Source organism: Myotis myotis, unplaced genomic scaffold, assembly GCF_014108235.1.
Source record: "Myotis myotis isolate mMyoMyo1 unplaced genomic scaffold, mMyoMyo1.p scaffold_m19_p_7, whole genome shotgun sequence".
In the NCBI taxonomy this organism is placed as follows: domain Eukaryota; kingdom Metazoa; phylum Chordata; class Mammalia; order Chiroptera; family Vespertilionidae; genus Myotis; species Myotis myotis.
This window is the reverse complement of record NW_023416379.1, coordinates 70,992,675-71,013,580: the sequence shown is the minus strand read 5'-3', so window position 1 is coordinate 71,013,580 and position 20,906 is coordinate 70,992,675. Positions and strand designations below refer to the sequence as shown.

The following is a 20,906-nucleotide window of genomic DNA, read 5'->3' as shown; positions in this document are numbered from 1 at the left end:
TATTCTACCACTAGAGGCCTGATGCACAAAATTTGTGCATGGGTAGGGTTGCTAGGCCTGGCCAGTGATCACAACTGATCAGTGGGGCGACTGGTGGGGGGATCAGGGGCCCCCACTGGTACCCGCCTTGGTCGGCCTGGTGTTGCCTGCTCTGGTGGGGCGATTGGGGGCTTGCGCTGGCCCACTTGCTGTCTGGCCCCGTCCCCTGATTGCCCCGCTGCCACTGGTTACCTCCCTCTGAGGGAGGAGACTGGTGGGGTGATTGGGGGGTGGTGCCGGCCTGCTTGCTGGCCAGCCCTACCCCCCCGCCACTGCCAGTCACCTCTCTCTGTGGGGCAACCACCAGAGCAATTGGGGACCCCCCACCCACTAGCACCTGCCTTGGCTGGCCTGAGGCCTGTGGGCTGGGGGCAGCTCCTGCTTGAGTGTCTGCCCCCTGGTGGTCAGTGCGCATTATAGCCACCGATCGTTCCACCAGTCATTTTGCCATTTGGTCGATTTGTATATTAGGCTTTTATTATATAGGATTGTGTATTTTAAATGTCTGCTTCTGTGCATATAAAGGGCAATTGAGAAAATTGTTTTCTTTATTTTTAAAATATATATTTTTTGATTTCAGAGAGGAAGGGAAATGAGAGAGAGATAGAAACATCAATGATGATGAGAGAGAATCATTGATCGGGTGCCTCCTGCATGCCAGCATCGATCACACAACCCAGGCATGTGCTGTGACTGGGAATCGAATGGTGACCTTCTGATGCTCAACCACTGAGCCACGCTGGCAGGGTGAGAAAATCTTTCAATATCATGGTTATGAAGTAAAAATCCAGAGAACACTCAGATGAGGCCAATAACATTGACCTCCTCAACCTGGGGCAGGCAGGTGAGATTACTGGATGTTCTTGGAGTGCAGCTCTCCAGTGTCGGGCTTGACTTGCTATCTTCTGGACAATTTTACAACTTGATAGGGCAGAGGTTAACTTGTAGATTTTTGTCAGATAGAGATGAGGACAATTTCTTTTCCTGGAAAAGTACCCTAAATGTTATAGTTTATTGCCCTATTGGAGATTACCAGTTATGTATCTAATTGAGCAATCTAATCTTAATATTGCTTCTCAAATACTCGTTATTTTCTCCCCTCCCACAAATATTCTTTAAATAAATTTTGATGTCTTACCAATTCCCTCATTAATTACCGAGTTAAATAAAACCTTGACATGCATTCATATAATATTTGCATGAGAATCATAATTTCACTGGTATAAATTATACTTTATCAGAATTGCTTGCCCACTTCGCTTTTCCTTGCTACTCTTATATAAAGAAAGTAGATTAAAATAAAGGCCAAATGAGGAAAAGCTCACAGTGGAGGGGAGAAAGGCAATGTCAACCCTCTTGCCTCGGGACTGAGGAGCGAGGCGTCACCTCAGCAAGATGTGCCCCGTCATCCCACAGGTCGTCTGTCTTGGGGACCGAGCATGGCCGGCCTCGTGGGTGTGAGGCCATTATAGCTGCGCAGCCAATCGTGTTCAAAAGGTGCTGCACCAGAAGTTTAGTGCGCGGACGTTGTTGTCTTGAAATTATTCCTATGCTATCTTTGATTTTGGCTTTTATAAGAAAAGTGGGTGAGACAATGGAGCATGTGCCCGGGCCCTAAAGTCCTGCAGTTTCGCCACCTTCCTCTGTCTCCAGAAAAAGCTCTCAGTCACCTGCTTCCTTGCGTCCTCCCCAGTGAGCACTGTTATCTACACCCCTGACAGGGGCCTCGCTGTAGGCACTGGGAAAGTCAGGGTTGGATACATAACACACCCCTTGTGCTAGACACAGGCAGGTCCCAGGTGCCTGTGCAAGTCTGCACTCACCCTGGGAGTATCCTCATGACTGAGGAAGTTTGGCATTAAATAGCAAATAAAGCTGAGAGGGAGGGAGGGAGGGAAGGGAGGGAGGGAGGAAGAGAGAGAAAGAGAGAGAGAGAGAGAGAGAGAGAGAGAGAGAGAGAGAGAGTGAGAGAGAGAGAGACACTACCAAATACCAAAGAAAGTAAAAAGCTTTTTTCTCCTGTTTTTAGAACTAGGGATTCTACATTTTCATTTGAACTGGGCCCCACAAATTATGTAGCTGGTCCAGTGAGGGTGAGAGGCAGGGTTCTTAAAGACACACTTACCCTGACTAGTGTCCAATCTCCACATACATGGAGTGACCACTGTCAATATACTAAGCCAATAAAGGTGTGAAAGATGGGTTTTTCCATTTTTCATCGATCCTCTAATTTTCATTTAGCTTCAAATCTTTGTTTTTTATTTATCATAATGATATGTACTCAGAGAACAAAATAAATCCCTATTATACTACATGAGATTATTTAAGGATCCCATAATAAGTACAGAGAATATATAGAGTCATAGTAAATATTATTGTTAAATATTATTGTTTAAATAATGCAGAAACCCATTAGGATATTCTTTCTGCCCAGAACATATACACTAAAAATAAAATAAACTAAAACAATCCCCATGCTTTCCTTTAAATCCAAACTCATAAAAGGCAAGTTAGAAATACCTTAAATTTATTTTTCTAAGATTTTCATTGACATTTCCATCTTACGGATTTCATATGAAGAAGTTGTTTTTTTGATAAGAAGACATTCATCTTCAGGTAAGGTCATACCAGTAGAGAGCACCAACTGATCTACCAGTTATTTTGAAGGTATGAAAGTAATATAGTAAACAAGTCATAAACCCTATATACTCAGCAAAATATTTCTAAATATATTCAAGTCAGCATTCATTTTGATAGCCCTCAGTATTTAAATTTGATGATATACTTTTACACTAACCACAGTAGCATTGGAAGAGCCTTTAGATTCTTAGATATTTAGAATTAGAAAGGTCTGGGTGATCTTTGGTCAAATGTGAAAAGAAACTCAGGGAGGATATGTGCCCACATGCCATAGAGGAGTAGATCTGAGACTTGAGCTTAAGGACCTCCCATTGTTCTGAGCAGCCCCACCTCATTTGGAGGTCAAGTGTCCACTCATGCCTACAGCCCTGTGGAAGGTATACAGTGGTCATCCTCTGTCCAAGGGAAGTTTACGCCATCCCAGACTACCAAACGTGACCATGGGTGGTCCACTTTCAAGCTCAGCTGGGCACCGAGTGCCCCGTTAGCCTGCCTGGTCCTGAGACAAAGGTTCTTCCTTCCATGTCAAAGAATTCCTGTTCTGTGCCTTCTTTTCTCTCCACCAGCCATTCCCTAGCCCAGACCTCTCTCCTTGGGAGCAGAAAGTGCCACTCTGCAATGGCACTTTGGGTGTAAATATTCATGGCTCAGATTTAGGACTAGCACAGTTTTGAGACTTTAATTTCTGTTTCTGTGTGCAACGGTAGTTTGGGGAAAAATGAAAATCTTAAAGCATTTCTGAGAGAGCGAAGGGATAAGGAAGTTAGCCTGGTGATTATCACTTTACCACATAGTTCTCATGTCCAGATAATTTCTTACCTGAACACAAAGCTCCGGTCGTTAGGCATGATTTTCTGTCAGCTGTCTTTGTAAACTGTACTTGTCATAAGTCCTATCATCTAGGACCGAACAGAGAAAACTGGGTATCGAAAGCCTGTGCAAGCTAACTGAGGTGTGAAGGTAAGAATTCTTGGTTTTGAAGCATATTCACCTCAATGTATATTCCCAACTACTGATGGACAATCTTCTACTCTGAAAGTCTTTTAAAAGTAGAAAAAATACCACTCATTGGATCTTGTTTATATCATGTGATGCAGCATTTTCTTTCACTGCTTATGAGAGAGTGTTCTGTGTGATGTTAATTGTATTCCTAAAAAATGTTTTTTTTGGGGGGTGAAATAAGTTTTAAATTTTCTATTAAGTAGAGTTAAAAGGGTTGTTTTCTGTAGGACTTCTTTAACATGTTGAAATACGTTGTGGCAAACTCCAAGAGGGGAATAGGCATTGTGACATTTTATGAATTTGTCTTAGAAAAATGTGTCCCCTCTCACCGTCTCCCCTCCACCTAAAGAATGCTTATTATTATGTCTTGAAAAATAGTTTTTGAAAATCCAGTCTAGTTTAAACCTCTCTTCACACAAAAAATGAAAGCAAAGTCTAGAGATGGTTAGTGGCATGCTTAAGAGTAAGGGCAAGACACAGAGCTCATGCCTATTGGACTGGTCCACAAAGATGAAGCTCCAGTTTTCATGGACAGCCCAGTCCTTAAGTGTAGTTCCCAAGTCAGAGAACTGCTGAAAATAGCTACCAAATCATTTAGTTCAGAAAACGAATTTCTCTCCCTTTCTTTCTTTCTTTCTTTCTTTCTTTCTTTCTTTCTTTCTTTCTTTCTTTCTTTCTTTCTTTCTTTCTTGTGATGGAGCAAGTAGTTGACTTATATTGCAGAGCTCAGGGCAGAGAACATTGACTTCACTTCCAGAAGATTGTGATTTATCTTGTCTTTATTATCAGTGTTGACTTGAACAAATCTCTTAACTCACTCATTTTCCCATTTGTGAAACAGAAATCTAAAGCTATGTTCCAACGATATTTGAAGTATTAACATCATTTTAAGATAAAATCACATCAGCACAATGCCACTGTATCATTTTCCAAAGCGAAGCCAGCACTTGGTAATTGTCAGGTCAATGGCAATCAGCGGTGGTAATGTCTAGAGAGTGCTTGCTCAAAGTCACTGTTGCATTTTAATGTCAATCAACAAGAACCCACGTTATTTCCCAGTGTTTTTCCATCTAGTTTTTATATTGTCAAGTCTTTAACAAGTTTTAACTTTTGGCTCCAAATCACTTGAGGTTTAGGTAGGCGGGTAGGAACAATTTTTATTCCATTTTCTTAGAATAAAAGGTTAAGCAATTTTTCTAAAATAGACAAAATGCTAGCAAATGGTCCAGGAACAGAATGCAAGGCTTGAGAACTTTGTGTACTGCTGAACCAAAATGATTGGTTTCTTTCCTTCCTAAATTAATTATTTAAACTCCTTGTTTTAAGCATTTTGCAAACCCAAGCCTGGGGATTCTGGATATCTTACATTTTATTCCAGCTTTAACTTTGCTCTATTTTCATTTTGTTTGTCAAGCTTCTCACACAATTTTAACAGTGGCATGCTTAATTATGTGTAAAAATCATAGTGATTAACACAATTTACCAAATCATTTTTTTAGTTGTATGAGTTCAATCTGTAAGTGGTAAGCCATGTAGATTTAAAATGAGAATAAATGCTTCTAGTTAAAAAACAAATAGGTTTAAGAAATAATTCCTTACTAAAAAATAAATAGTATCTGAAGGGAAGCAAAACACTCAAGAAAAACATATTAGCAGCTTGTATTTTGCTTGCTTGTTCTTTGAAGTAGGGGGAAAAACCCCAAGCCCTTAGTTTTCTATAAGAAAAGGAGAGGAAAGAAAGTTTTCAGATGGGATTTGAGCCAGAGAGGTCTCTTATGCCCAGAAAGATCAATCAGGGTAAATGAGTTCTCCATGTAGTATTACCTAAGGGTAGAGAAAATTGAAGATGAGATTTTTTTCCTCCCCTACATGTTTGACCTTGCTGCATAAATATGATGTAAAAAATATGTGTGGAATTTGATAGTGGTCTTTTCCATTAGTCAGACCTTGAAACATTTAACTCTTTGAGGTTTTTCAAATTTGGAGTAAATAACACAATTTCTTGCATGTTTACTCAACTTGTTCTCATTTAAATATAATTGTATTTGCAATCATGATGATAAGGAAACTGATTTGCAGGGAGCCTAAATGCTTTCTGGCCTGTAAAAACAAATGCCCAACCCTCATTGCTGCACTCAAGGATGGCAGTAATAAAAGTGGTTAGAGAATCAATTTAAACTGCATTTGTACTTTACTAAGAACCCTCTGACACTTACATTGGTAAGAGTTATGCTTTCCAAATATGTGATACACTTTTATAAACAACTGAAAACCCTGCAGCTTCAGTCACACTCTCTAAGCAAGAATAAATGACTCCACATCAATCCATTTTCACAAAACCTGGCATTTGGAGAATGGGGGAAAGAAATGAGATAAAAAAGATAAACAATAGAGGCTTCCGGTCAAGGTGGTAGCATAGGTAAACATGATATTCGTATTCTCCCACAACTACATCAAAATTACAACTATGCTACAGAACAACCATCATTCAGAACTGCCTAAAATCTAGCTGAATGGAAATCCTATAACTAGGGATTTAAAGAAGCCACATGAGACTGGTAGGAGGGGCAGAGATGTGGAATGGGCTGGTCCCACATCCACGTGCGGCAAATAAAAATCAGGAGGACTATCTCTGCTGTGGAGGTCTCCCCTGAAGAGTGAGTGGTCCCAACCCCACACCAGGCTCCCCAGTGTAGGATTCTAGTGCTAGGAAGAGAAGTCCCATAACTTCTGGCTGTAAAAAGCAGCAGGGACTGTGGCTGAGTAAGACAAAGATTGCTGGAGTCCTAGGGAATTCTTTTTAATGGGCCACGGACTTACTGGGACTCACTCCCTCTGACCTCCAGTACTGGGGTAGCATCTGTAAAGGGACCAAGAACATGCAGGGAGGGATGAATTTTTAGGCGTCAGGGCGAGAGCTAGAGGGACAGCTTTCTCCCAGACAAGTGCTGACAGAGGCAACCGTTCCTTTTCCTCCCCACACAGAGCCAGTAGGTGGGTACCATTTCTGAGTCTCCATCAACCTGACTCACACTGTTTGCCCCACCCTGGAGATTCCCTGAGACCCTACCCCACCCTACTTTTGGGATCAAGCTATTTCTAGTGGCTTTTCCATAAAAATGACCTGTTTTGACTCATGCTTCAGACTTTCCTAAAATCTCTAACAAGAAGCACTTGGCCTCAGCATGTCCTATATCCCTTGCTAAGTGGCCCCAGGCCTGGAACTAGTAGCAGCTGGCTTTGATTCACTGCTTGGCCTTGCCTGGGCACCTTCAAGCCCAGCCCAAGTAGCAGCCATCTGAAGATCAGTTTGTAGCTCATGCTCAGTGGCCCTGGGCAAAACACAGGCAGCAGCTGACCTTGGCCTGCAACTCCTGGGAGGCTCCAAAGCCAGTGCACCCAGTGGACAGCTTCAGACCATGTTGAAGCATCAACCAACCACCTTCACAAGCTACACACGCAAGAGGCAGACTCGGTGGGGACAAGAGACCTACTGAAGTAAGTACTGCTCTGTGGGGTGGACTTCTGAAATAGCTGATCCTCCACAGAGGGTGGTGGTCACAGCCAGTCATTGCAGCAATCAGCCTGGGGTTGAATCCCTCCGAATGATGTGTCAATAGCAATCAAGATTCAACTACAACAGGGAGGTGCAAATGGCCTATTGCTTCGGTGATCAGTGATCAGGGTGACAGTGCTATTGGACCCTACAGAATACCTACTACATAAGGCCACTCTACAAAGTCTGGGAAATGAAGCAGCTCTAACTAATTCATAGAAGCAAATATAGAGAGGCTGCCAAAAATGAGAGACAAAGAAACATGTCCCAAGTGAAAGAACAGAACAAAATTCTAGAAAAAGAACTAAAGAGAATGGATACAAGCAATCTACTAGATGCAGAATTGAAAACACTGGTTATAAGGATGCTCAATGAACTTAGTGAGAACTTCACTAGCATAAAAAAGACATGAAAACCATAAAAAAAGGTCAGAAATGAAGGATATACTAACTGAAATGAAGAATGGTTTACAGGAAATCAATAGTAGAATAGATGAAGTTGAAAATCAAAAAAGTGATTTGAAATATAAGGAAGCAAAATACACCCAACCAGAACAGCAAAAAGAAAAAAATAATAAAAATTATGAGACTAGTTTAAGGAGCCACTGGGACAACTTCAAGTGTACTATCATGGGGGTGCTGGAAGGAGAAGAGAAAGAAATTGAAAATCTACTTGAAAAAAATAAAGACAAAAACTTCCCTAAACTGGTGAAGGAAAGAGAAATACAAGTCTAGGAAGCAGAGAAAGTCCCCAAAAATATGAACCCAAAGAAGGCTATACCAAGACACATCAAAATTATAATGCAAAAGGTTAAAGACAAAAAGAGAATCTTAAAAGCGGCAAGGGAAAAGCAGTTACCTACAAGGGAGCCCCCATAAGACTGTCAGTTGATTTCTCAACAGAAATTTTGTAGGCCAGAAGGGATTGGCAGGAAATATTCAAACTGATGAAAAGCAAGAACCTACAGCCAAGATCACTCTACTCAGCAAAGCTATCATTTAGAATTGAAGGACATATAAAGAGCTTCTTAGACAAGAAAAAGCCAAAGGAGTTGATCACCACCAAACCAGTATTACCTAAAATGTTAAAGGGTCTTCTTTAAGAAGAAGAAGAAAAAAAAGTTCAAAAATATGAAAAATAAAATGATCATAGTACATATCTATCAATCAACAATTGAATTTAAAACAAAATAAATGAATAATCAGAATAGAAACAGACTCGTAGATACAGATAATATTTTGATAGTTCCAAGATGGGAGGGGGTGGGGGTGATGGGTGACAAATGTGAAGAATTAAGAAGTACAAATTGGTAGTTACAGAATAGTCATGGATATATAAAGTATAGCATTGGAAATATAGTCAATAATATTCTAATGACTATGTATGGTGTCAGATAGATATGAGATTTATTAGGATGATCATTTAATAAGTTACATAATGTCTAATCACTGGATGTACACCTAAAACTAATATGATATTGTATGTCAACTATAATTAAAAAATAAAAAAAATGGTTTAAATACATTTATAAAGTTAAAACAATGAAACCTACTAATTTAGTGACATTTCAAAGTCTGTTAAGCATTGGACATTGAAGTACTGGGTATGTTGTATTGTTGTATTTATAGTTTTATTGTCCATTCTCAACTTTTTGAATGTGTTATTTGAATGTATCATTATTTTTAAACTTACAAATGGTCTTTTAATACAGAAATGTACCACTGGGAGACTATATATATATATGTGTATATATATATATATATATATATATATATATATATATATATATATGCACATATGTATATATATATATATACATATATATTTGTTTAACATGCATTTAGAATAAATAATAGTAAATAATTTTAAATGTTTTTCTTTAAATTTGCATATCAGTTTTTTTTTTTCCCAGAATAAAAATAGCAAAAAAAAAAAAAAAAAGTTAAACAACCATTGTGACTCCTAGGCTATTTTAACCTAAGACTGTATTTATATTTATATTTATATTTATAAATGAAAAAAACACATTTTTCCTCATTTCTTAATGTTTTACATACTTGAAATTATCAAAAGCAAAGGAGTTTGGAGAAAATTACTGCATGTTTTATTCATCTTTGTAATTCCATGCTCATCAATCACACTACTTATCACAAAAGGGGTACTCTGCAAATGCTTGTGGTATGAGAGAAGGGATGGATGGATAGTCTTACAGACACACTAATCCCATTGAATCAAATAGACTTAGATTGAAATAATTTCTACAATGGATATTGCAGAAAAACTCAGAAGTTACCAAAATATTGTAATGTATTACATTACATATTATCTAAGAAATGAGGAGCTAAAGCATGCCTGTGTTTTTTTTTTCTTCCTAATAATAGCATTGGCATGTTTGCTTTTCACATCTTGGAAGACTTAAATGGGTCTATTTTTCAGAATACTGGTTTGCTTTGATCACCTCCAGTCTGCTAACCATTTCTGGAGCAGAGGGTAGCACTGAAGCAGCCAGACTCCTGCCTCTTGGTAATGCAGAAGGTGGTTGCTACTCAGAAAAAGTTCAAAACCAAGAAATAAAAAAAGAATTACTTCATGTTCTTTTAAAATTGTACTACCGTACTGTCTAGTGAGCCTGCTTAATGGTTTATAAAATTCTCTAGAAGAATGCATTTTTATTTGACTCACTATTTACTATTGATTAGCCCCAGTCTCTGTGAAGTTACATGATAAAGTGCAGATTTGTGACTGATGAGGATGCAAATGGATACATACTGATAGAAAGACAACCCCTCCAATGACATTTGATTCCTTTGTAGGATGCTAACCTCTTTTGTCTCTCACCTAGCAATCTTACTTCAGCATTCATTCAGTGCCTATATACGCCCAGTCTCTTGAATTCTCTTGGAATTATCTTTACCACTGGCTGGATCCTTTATTAACAAGATAAGTAAATCTTTGGCATGCATTCATTATACATTTGTATAAAAGTCAGATTTATAATTTGTTGAAAATTAACCTATGGCACTTTGCTTCAGTTATCTTGCCAGGACCCTGAGAAGATAGCCTATTGGTCAGAGGTTAAATATAGATATTGTGGGACCCAAAGCTTATATAATTTTTGGTCCCTTTATAACACAAAGGATTCAAAAGTACATATACAAAATATGTCTAAAAATGAATATCATTTTAGAATGAGAAAAGAAATCACAACGAATTCCAAGGAAACTTGGAGATTCGGTGTCCTTCTCTGAAATCTCTTTAGGCTCTTTACAGGAAATGTGTACATGGAAATGCTTGCTGATTGCCACCTGGTTTCCCTTCTGAAAGAGGATTATAACCCACTGCAGCTTCCAGCAGGTTCCAGGTCTCAGATAAAGAAAGGGGGTGGGGCTGCTTAAGCGTCATTAGTTTCAGAGTAAAGGAGTTCTGCTACTGGGTGAGGGGACATGAACAGATTAGGAGTAGTGATGTCAACAGTTGAGAGAAGGAAGCCAGAAAGCATTCCCCTCAGACAACTGGGCCACAGAGTAGTAATCCTTGTGCAGGACTTGGTGAAGACTCACACATTCATGTGCCAAGAGATCCAGCCCTGAGCCCATGTTGCAGGGAGAACACACGAAACCATAATGACACCAGTTAGTAAGAAAAACTTTGAGTCTTTTTCAATCAAATTGCTGCTGCCTCAAGATATCTCCCAGTCTGGAGAAACTAGAAGGAGAAGATGCGTGAAGAGGATCAGGAAGGACACAGCACTTTCCTTCCCCATTGAAGTTCTTGAACTGGACATCTGTCCAACCAAGTAAAGAATTGGTGCCCATTAAACTGGATATGAGACAAGTTTTAACTGGAGTAGGTTGAACCAGATGCTTTTCATATGTGGACACAAGTAGAAGCCTCTGGAACCTGAATGATATTCCATTAAAGGAAAGTAAACAGAGATCCTACAGAGCATGTATGACATCAGTGATAGCAGAAAAATAAAACTATTATATTTGTACCCCATAAAGTTTAAACTGCTTTTAATGAATGAAATCCATCAATAAATGCCTTCAATGTCCAATTAATGAACATGAGAGAAATGGGGAAAACCACATATGCTTCTAAGTTTTTACTTGAATCATTGTTGGATATTTTCTCCTTTTCCCTTGTTTCTAGCAGTGGGGGTTTCCCACAGTCAAAATGTTTGGACGCTTGGTGGCAAACTTTTATAGCTGAGAATAATCTAACCAAATACAAACTAGCCTTCTAGTACAAGAGACATTCCCTGGGTGCAATTTCAAGGATGTTGACTGCAGATCAAGAGTGAAGCAACTACAAAAAAGGTTAAATATTTGAAGACTAGAGGCCGGTGCACAAAGTTAATGCACTGGTTGGGGGGGGGGCGCTCCTCAGCCTGGCCTGCCTCATCTCACAGTCCGGGACCCCTCAGGGGATGTCTGACTGCCAGCTGAGGCCCACTCCCCACGAGGAGCGGGCCAAAGCCGGCAGGTGGAGATCCCTCTCGCAGTCCAGGACCCCTTGCTCCTTACCGCTCGCCTGCTTGCTGCTCCTTATTGCTTGGCTTGCTGCTCCTTAGTGCTGCTGCGGAGGTGGGAGAGGCTCCCGTCACCACTGCTGCGCTCGCCAGCCATGAGCTTGGCTTCTGGCTGAGTGGCACTCCCCTTGTGAGAGTGCACTGACCACCAGGGGGAAGCTCCTGTGCTGAGCATCGCCCCCTGATGGTCAGTGTGCATCATAGCAACTGGTCATTCTGGTCTTTCCACTGTAATGGTTGCTTAGGCTTTTATTATATAGATGTTATTAGTCTATATGTGGTGGTGAGAAATTGATCTAAAATAGGCTCTTTTTGTCCTGGGTATTTAGAAGACTAGGGTAGACTGCTGAGCTAGATTGGGGGTAATACAGCCTAGATACAGAGAAAGAACAGAAAGATCTCAGCAGGTGATGCCTAACTACATGCCACTGTGAAATGACAATGAAGGCAAGTGAACGTTTTGTAGGGGGTTGCCACTCACACAGAACGGATGGAAAAGCTAAGATACAATACCCTAATTCTTTGTACTCTGCAGTAATTGTTACTATTGCAATTTCTAATTCAATTTATGGCCCCTACCTCATTTTGAAGTGTTAAATGCTTTGAAAACAAAATACTTCAGAAATAATAAAAACCAACTTGCTTTTTTATCAATGTCCAAAAAGATGTCTATAAAATTAGGTAATAGGGAAAATGCATTGAAAGAAAAGAATGAAGGAAATGAACTTTTAATTCTATTCAGACACTCAGAATAATGAAAGTTCCCTAACGTTAAGAAATTCATGCATTTTTCTCTGAGATTGCTAGTTACAGTTAATTTTATATGTCAACTTGACTAGGCCACAGGATGCCCAGATAGCTGCTTAAATATCATGTCTGGGTGTATCTGTAAGTGTGTTTCCAGAAGAAATTAGGATGTGAATTGGTAGACTGAGTAAAGCAGATGGCCCTTCCCAATGTGTGTGCACATCATCCAATCCCTCGAGGGTCTGAATAGAAGAAAAAGTGAAACAAGGTTGAATTTGCTCTCTGCCTGACTGTTGAGCTATGATCTCAGTCTTCTCTTCCTGTTAATGCTCTTGATTCTTAGGCCTTTAGAGTCAGGCTGAAATCTACACTACAGTCTTCCCTGCATCTCCAGCTTGTGTGTGGCAGACTGTGGAACTCCTTAGCCTCTGTAGTTGTGTGAGCCACCACCTTATAATATTTCTATATCTATCTATCTATCTATCATCTATCTATCTATCTATCTATCTATCTATCTATCTATCTATCATCTATTATCTATCTATCTATCATCTATCAATCATCTATCTATCTATCTATCTATCTATCTATCTATCTATCATCTATCTATCTATCTATCTATCTATCTATCTATCTATCTATCTATCTATCTATCATCTATCTATCTATTATCTGTCATCATCTAACAGGTAGCTAGCTAGCTATATTGTTTAATAGGGAAAATTTAAATTGAGTTGGATTGATGAAATAAAATTATTTTACCCATCTGTTGCCCCAGTGTAGTAGTCTACAAACCATGGTCCTTAAGCCAAATCCTGCCAGTCACCTATTTTTGTAAATAAAGCAGGAAAACAGCCAGGTCCATTCATTTACATATCTTCAATGGCTGCTTGGGTGTTACAATAGCAGAGCTGAATAATTGAGATACAAAGTCTAACATATTTGCTATGTGACTCTTTACAAAAAGTTTGTTAACCCGTGCCCCAGCACATGGAGGACAGCACTGGTTAGCGATGACGCAAAGCTATGAAAACAATTAGAGGCACAGAAAGCACATTCATTCACATGTGGAATTACTAACTTTCAATGCATGATAAAATACATTAATCCACACTCAGCGCCTGATAAAACCAAGGCAAAGTCTGAAATTCATGTCTCAATAATTATTGACTATAATGTCAGTGACATAAGTTTCTAGAGCAGTGGCTGTATAGGATATATTCCCAAATCTGGTGCTCCTTTTTGATTATTGTTTAACCTATTTTAAAACATTTAGCACAGAAAGGAGAAAGTGATTTAAATATTATCTGTTTAACTTGCTAACCTTCTGATGCCCTTTTGCAAACAGCTTGTTCAAAGTCCATAGAGCTAAGCGAAATAAGCCAGTCAGAGGAAGATAAGTATCACATGATCTCACTCATTTGTGGAATATAATGAACAACATAAACTGATGAACAAAAACAAATCCAGAGACAGAGAAGCATCGATCAGACCATCAAACCTCCGAGGGAAGGTAGGGGAGGGCGGGGGTAAGGGGGAGAGATCAAACAAAGGACTTGTATCCATGCATATAAGCCTAACCAATAGACACGGATACCAGGGGGGTGAGGGCATGGGGGGTAAGGGGGTAATGGGGGATAAGGATACATATGTAATATCTTAATTAATAAAGAAAAAAATAGAGATTTGGATACTCAGAATAACCCTTCTGTATCACTTTCTAAACTTAATTTCCTTACATGCAATTTGGATTTCTCTGAAATAAGCAACCACAGGGATTTGAAAGTTCCAGCACAGATTTATAATGAAATGAAAAAAGATTGAATTCTGTCCAGAAATGTGTGATGGCATTCAAAGAAGAATGACATTTACTGAAGTAATACTTCCCCTTAATACTCTCCCACATGAAATTTGCCTTCTTGTAAGCAGATTACCTTCATAAGACAATGTAGGGACTGCACTTAATAATAGTGAATTATATCAACCAAGCTACTAAAATTAGTAATGATTTTGTTTATAAAGAGCTAAGTAATGGTACTTTATTTTGTGAACCCTGCAGTGTAGCTCTGTGTACTGAATGTCTGTTAACTTACTATCTTCCTTTTGTTTAAAGCATGCTTCTTTAAGGTTATCTCTTAAACCACTATTATTATTTATACTAGAGGCCCAATGCACGAAATTCATGAAGGGGCTCACCCTCACAGCTCCGGCTTCGTCTGGAAGGTAGTTCGGCTGTCCAGTCTAATGAGCATATTATATTTTTATTATTATAGATGTTGGGAAGAGTAGGCATGCATTTCCAGGAGATATGGATTAGAAAGTTCAAGTGTATGTATGTGTGTGTGTGTGTGTGTGTGTGTGTGTGTGTGTGTGTGTGTAGACTGAAAAAAATTTGCCTCTCTTCAGGTTCTTATGTACCTCATTAGGAGGCATTCCCCAACCTTTAGATGAAAGTCTGTGGACCAGAAAAATTAAATTGTTACGAGAAATTATTATTGGCATTTTCAAGTAAGAGAAACCTGCGTACCTGCAATAGGATTAAACCATTAGAGCCTCTGTATCTTGAGATAGGAAATCTGAGAGGTAAAAGAGCTTCATATCTTTGTAATACTGACTCTTTTATTCGGAACAAAGATAGCTTATTATTTTGAAAATAAAACTGTAGACCTAAAAAAGTTCCTCCAGGCTACTGTGTCCATTCCCTTTGGATCCAGAAAGGCTGAATATTAATGTATCTCATTTAAATTGCTCTGCTATTTTGAAAGCTGTCTTGAGTCCAATCTCCCCTTTGGGGAAAATAGGAATAGAGAAGAAGGGAATTTAGAAGTCTGCCTGGCTTGGCTCAAAACTGATAATGGCATCGAAAGATGCCAAGGTCGAGAAGGGTTGGAAGAGAGTTTGGGAGATTTTGGAGAGATCCATTTTATGATGTGTCATCCTAGAAAGGAAAAGGAACCTTTGGCTTTAGCCAACCATATAGATGGCAAGTGAGTTGCCAAATGCATTAAGTCAGTTCAGATTCATTTGTCAAAGTCAGGATGGGGCTCACTAGCACAGCGTTTCTCTAGCTTCCTTGGCTGGAAAACTTTAAACCACTCACTGTAGTCCAAGTATGGGTATGTGTCTGCTGGGGGTAGGGTGCTGGTCATGGTGGTGGTTCTTTGTGACCAACTTGGTCTGAGGCTGCTAATGGCCTCACTGCTGGAGTGTTCTATGTATGGTCAGGTTCAGATGTTTTACACAGACCAGGGATAAGTGACAGATAGCATTTACATTCTGATAATTTTCCTGTGGCCCCATGGCCATCTGTGCTCTTGTATTGAACCTTTGATCCCATTCATGATGGCTCCACCCTCATGACCTACCTCCCAAAAGCCCTACCTCCCAAAATCATCACATTGGAGATCAGGGTTTCAACATATGAAATTTTTTTTTTGGGGGGGGGGAGAGGTGGGGGAGAGGCAAAAACATTCAGTCCAGAGCACCTACCTCAGATGGCCTCCTTTTCCTTCTTTTCTATTTCTTTTAAATTGCTGTACTACTCACTCTGCTCCCTTCCTAAAAAATTCCAATGTAATTTTTCTAAAAATGTTTCCCCAATCCCTTTTCTTTTTGTTTCCTTTCAGTAATTACATGGCTCAATCTTAAGCTCTACATAGTTGCCCTGAAATCTGTGTGTTTGCCCCGACCATTGGTCAACACATCTGGTATCCCCATTTGGATGGTCACCTGGCTTTTGAGGACAAAAGGCCACACTGAACTCATCCTCTCCCCATTTTTTTCCTGTAATTATTCCAGCATTCTGGTTACCAGGTTCAAAACTCAATAATCATTCTTTACATCATCGCTTGGCTCCTGGCCTTTGATGATTTTTTCAGTCCTGTTGTTAAGATCCCTCTGAAATGCCTATTTTTGTTGTACTGGAACCAGCCAACTCCAATGCACTGTGGTTTTGGCGTGCAGAGACATGCTTTAATGGAAGTCATAGTTGCCAGGGACCAGCATGTCCTGTGTGCAATAATGCAAGGGGTAATTTATGGGAGTTAAGCACTGGCAATAAGATAGAAATCATGTTGTTCATAGGTTGTGAAGAAGCATTTTACTTGTTGGATACACAACTGACAAGGGGCCACCCTCAGCTCCTTGCTGGTTGTTGGCTGGACTCTACCTTCAGAGCCTTGTCACATGGGCCTTCCCCAAATTGCTACATGCTTTATCAAAATCAGCAAGAGAGAGTATCCTTCCAAGATGCAGCTCACAACCCTATGTAACCTAATCATGAAAGTAAGTGATATCCCATCACCCTATCCAGTGGTCAGCAAACTCATTAGTCAACAGAGCCAAATATCAACAGCACAACGATTGAAATTTCTTTTGAGAGCCAAATTTTTTAAACTTAAACTATATAGGTAGGTACATTGTTATTAACTTAATTAGGGTACTCCTAAGGCTTAGGAAGAGCCACACTCAAGGGGCCAAAAAGCTGCATGTGGCTCGCGAGTCGCAGTTTGCCGACCATGGCCCTATTCTATTGGTTATTCTGTTGGCTAAAAGTAAGTCAGGGGTCCCATCCACACTGAAACTAGAGGGGATCATGCAAAGACTTGAACACCAGGAGAGGGGGTGACAGGGACTATGAGAGAGTCTGCTGACCACATATAGCAGGGTTGGGGAACATCCACCCCGCAGGCTGTATCATTTGATCTGGCCCTGCCAAGGCAGGACTCAAAATTTCATAAATCTAAGAGCTTTTTTCATAGCAACATCATTTTTAAGTTGATAATTTTGTATGGCCCGTGAATGGTGTTATAAATATCCAATGGTCTTTGGCAGACAAATGATTCCCCACCCCTGACATATAGGAAGGGAGGAAACACAACTCTTGTCACTTCTATGATTCTATCACATCAGTGGTAAAGCCTCATTGACAGTATTTATATAGGTTAAATGACAAATATTTCAGATATTAGAAAGTCAGTAGAAGCTTTCTTCCTGTTTCTTCACTTAATTATGCAAAAATGAAAGTATTTCTGCAGGGTTCAGAAGGTTGTCTTACTGGATAATATTGAATTATTATTAAAAAATAATTGCTGTTAATGAATTCATTATACGTTCCTTTGTTCCTTATCTGCCATTTGGTTCTCTCTCTCCTTCATCATTTTCTATTCCATTGATTACTTTCAGAACCCATCTCTTCCTACCATTTTCTATCATACATTTTTTTAAATAGAATTTTTCTCTTTCTTACACTATGCATATAGGTGTTTACTTTATTGAAGTCATTAATGACTTGATAGCTTCCCCTTAGAGTCACTGAAGTGAATTAAGGTATTTCCTGCGAGATTTGGTCAATTTCTCCTTGACTTGAATTATCATAATCTTTACATGTTTCTGCTTCCATTCTGTCATTACTTATGGCCCTGAAATAATTATTTCTCAAAGAAATTTGGGATTATGTTCTACACTGTCCAAATGAGACTCCTTCAGGGTTGAGTCACTTAAGACATTTTAGTGGAGCTGAGAGTAATTTTAATTAAGATCTTAAGCTTATAAACATGATGAATCTTTACTAGAAGGAGGAAATATATACATAGGATTGAAAATAACATGAATAAATAGATATAGGTACTTTTTCTCAACCTCTACTTTTAGAGATGTACGTAGATTTTTTAAAGATGAAGCAAAAACAAACACAATACAAATTAATACATCAAAACCACTATCAATGAATAATAATCTCTCATTTATATTTCTAAAAACCAGAACACCTTAGTAAACTTACACTTGGGTCCATTTAAAATTGTCAAAATCGGGTCAGGACTTTCAGAGGTCAGGACTTTCTTGCCATTGGAGCCATGATATAAAAATTTCTTTAAGCAAACAAGTATCTACCACATGTGTGCATCACCTAGGTGACGCATGCAAAAACTTGGATGTTCCAGACCTTCATTTCTATCACCCAGATGGCAATGCTGCTGGTGTGGTTTTCTTAAGAATTTGGAGTCTTGCAATTTAGGTTAGAGATCAGGAGGTGAGTACTAACCTGATGCAGGTGCCATTATTGTGGCATCGATGATGAGCACACCAAGGGACATGGCAGTTCTCAATATTCTTTCCACGTAGTGCTTCATCAGTGATGAAGAATTCTTTGTTGTTTACTTGAAGCTTTCCAATGCAGCCCTTGAGCCCATAAATATGGCCCGCATTCTTATGAATCTTAACATTTTCAGGAATATGGCCAAGGAACATTGATTCAAAATATACCTATAGGAAAAATAGCAATAAACAAACATCTTCTTAGAAGGTGTTAAGTTATAGAAGAAGGGCATAGGATATTTTGCTCTGTAATTGCATGGTCTTCTATGTTAAACAGGTTTCAATTGTGTGCTAGTTTTGTCAGCCCACCTAGTAGGAGGTAAAGTACATTACTTTAGAAAAAGGTCCTTATTTTATATTTCTTTGTATCTCACAATAGCTAATAAATTTTATCACAAAATGGGCATTTGACAAAACTTGATTACTTTGAAATGTATTTTAGAACTCAAGTGTACGCTTTCAATGTGAACATTATCAAATAATAACTGATAAAGAAAATTAAACCTTGTTATTTAATTATTAATAGAGATTGAATTGTGCTACCCCGACCCCTCATTCATATGTTGAAGTCCTAACATCCAGTACCTCAGAGTATGGCCTTGTTTGGAATAGAGCTTATACTCATTGACCAGAATGATGATAAATTAACTTGCATGATATAAATTGCTACTTAATCTCTCCTTTATAATCCTTCAGCAATATAGATAAATTGAACTTTTATCGTTCAGATGTACATAAAATGCAACGTTTCTCAATGGGGATCTATGAGCTACAGTTGAAGTCTAGATGAAATGGTAATGAGAATGTGACCTTCAGGGCTGTTAGGCATATGACAGGTCAATGCAGCAGCATTGGTGCCCAGTTTATGTCTCTGATGTGCTTATTCCCCAAACTCACTCACTCAGTCCCAGCTGATTTCAAAGAAAGTCTTTAATTTGGTATTACAGATGCATTTAAATGGATAACTGTCACTGCAAGAATTCAAAAACTATAGCCAAATAATTAAGTTATGACTGGTGGGAGGAGATGATGTGAGATGCCCAGTAATATTACTTAATACTTATACTAATTTTTTTTTGGTTTAATGCAAATGTGCTTTTATAGAACAGAAGCATGTGCAATGCTAGGAACATCAAAGCATCTCTATGACCTATAGTAGATCAAACTAATTATATTATTTGAGCTCTTATTCTTTTTTAGTGACTTGGGCTCTGCTCCTAAGGCCATTTCTTATTTTTTCCCCCTAAGCACCTCTTATGGGACTCATATATAGTTCCCCAGAGTACCTTTGGGTATAGTGGGGTGGAAGTTTCAAGGTGTATTAATAGAGCCCTCAGGCAGCATAGGAGTATGTGAATTTGTTTTTCCATCCTTTTTTATATGCTAAGCCCATTTATATCAATTACTCTAACAAACTATTAGCAGAGCTCTTTTATCACCTAAGATTAGTGACTCACTGCTAATGCAATCTGGGATCTATCATGGACCCGCAGACTCAGCGAATCCAAGGCTGTGACCTTCCTCTCATTGAGAATCTCTGACATCTTTGTGTATTGATCACACACCTGGAACAGCAAACCTCTCACTGCTTTGACAAGTGTGCTGTTTTAGCACAAAACTGATAGAGGATGAAAGAATATCCTCCTCTAATGCCAGCAGTAGGCAGATCAGAGGGAAAGTATATAGAACTATCTATGATTTATTAGACCATTAAAAAACACCCAAACAATGGAACTAAATGGCTCTTGTATTTCTTCTGATATGAGGCCCAAACTTAGTTGGAGCCCTGAGATGTCTAAAAAAACAGCTGTCGCTGATTGCACATAGATAACCATTAAGATGGTTGACTTCCTCTATCCCAGACTCTCAATTATCTAAGAGCTGCCCATTGTGTGTACAATCATTCCTAAGAAGACAGGTCTTTAAAATAAGTCTTTTCTAATAACTCCTTGTGAATCAGACTATGGAGAATAGAGTCTGACATCAAGATATGATCTTACAAGATAAAACCACAGAGAACAGACATGGATAATCAACGAGGAATCATCAAGATAATGAAAAATAAGAATGGTGACTGAGGGGAAAGGACTCCAAATCTGACAAGAATGAATGAACAGTTCCTTTCCCCTCAGAGTTTCTCTTTAAAGGAAGAATATAGTGCTCTTTTATAATATGTGGGAATACAATAAGAAGATAGGCAAAAGGGAACAAACTTTTAAAAAACTGGAGAGTGAGGGGAAGATGGGTAAGAAGCTGTTTTATCTGCTTTCTGTTTTGTCTCCACTTAAATTTAGA

General features: G+C 38.9%; 1 protein-coding gene across 1 annotated transcript in view; it reads right to left on the bottom strand.

The window, feature by feature from the left end:
* The window catches only part of EYS (eyes shut homolog), a 1,264,258-nt gene that overhangs the window by 180,805 nt on the left and 1,062,547 nt on the right, over nucleotides 1-20,906 (bottom strand). Inside the window, 1 exon segment of the mRNA XM_036318417.1 lies at nucleotides 18,559-18,779. Within this exon segment, the coding sequence (XP_036174310.1) occupies nucleotides 18,559-18,779 (221 nt within the window).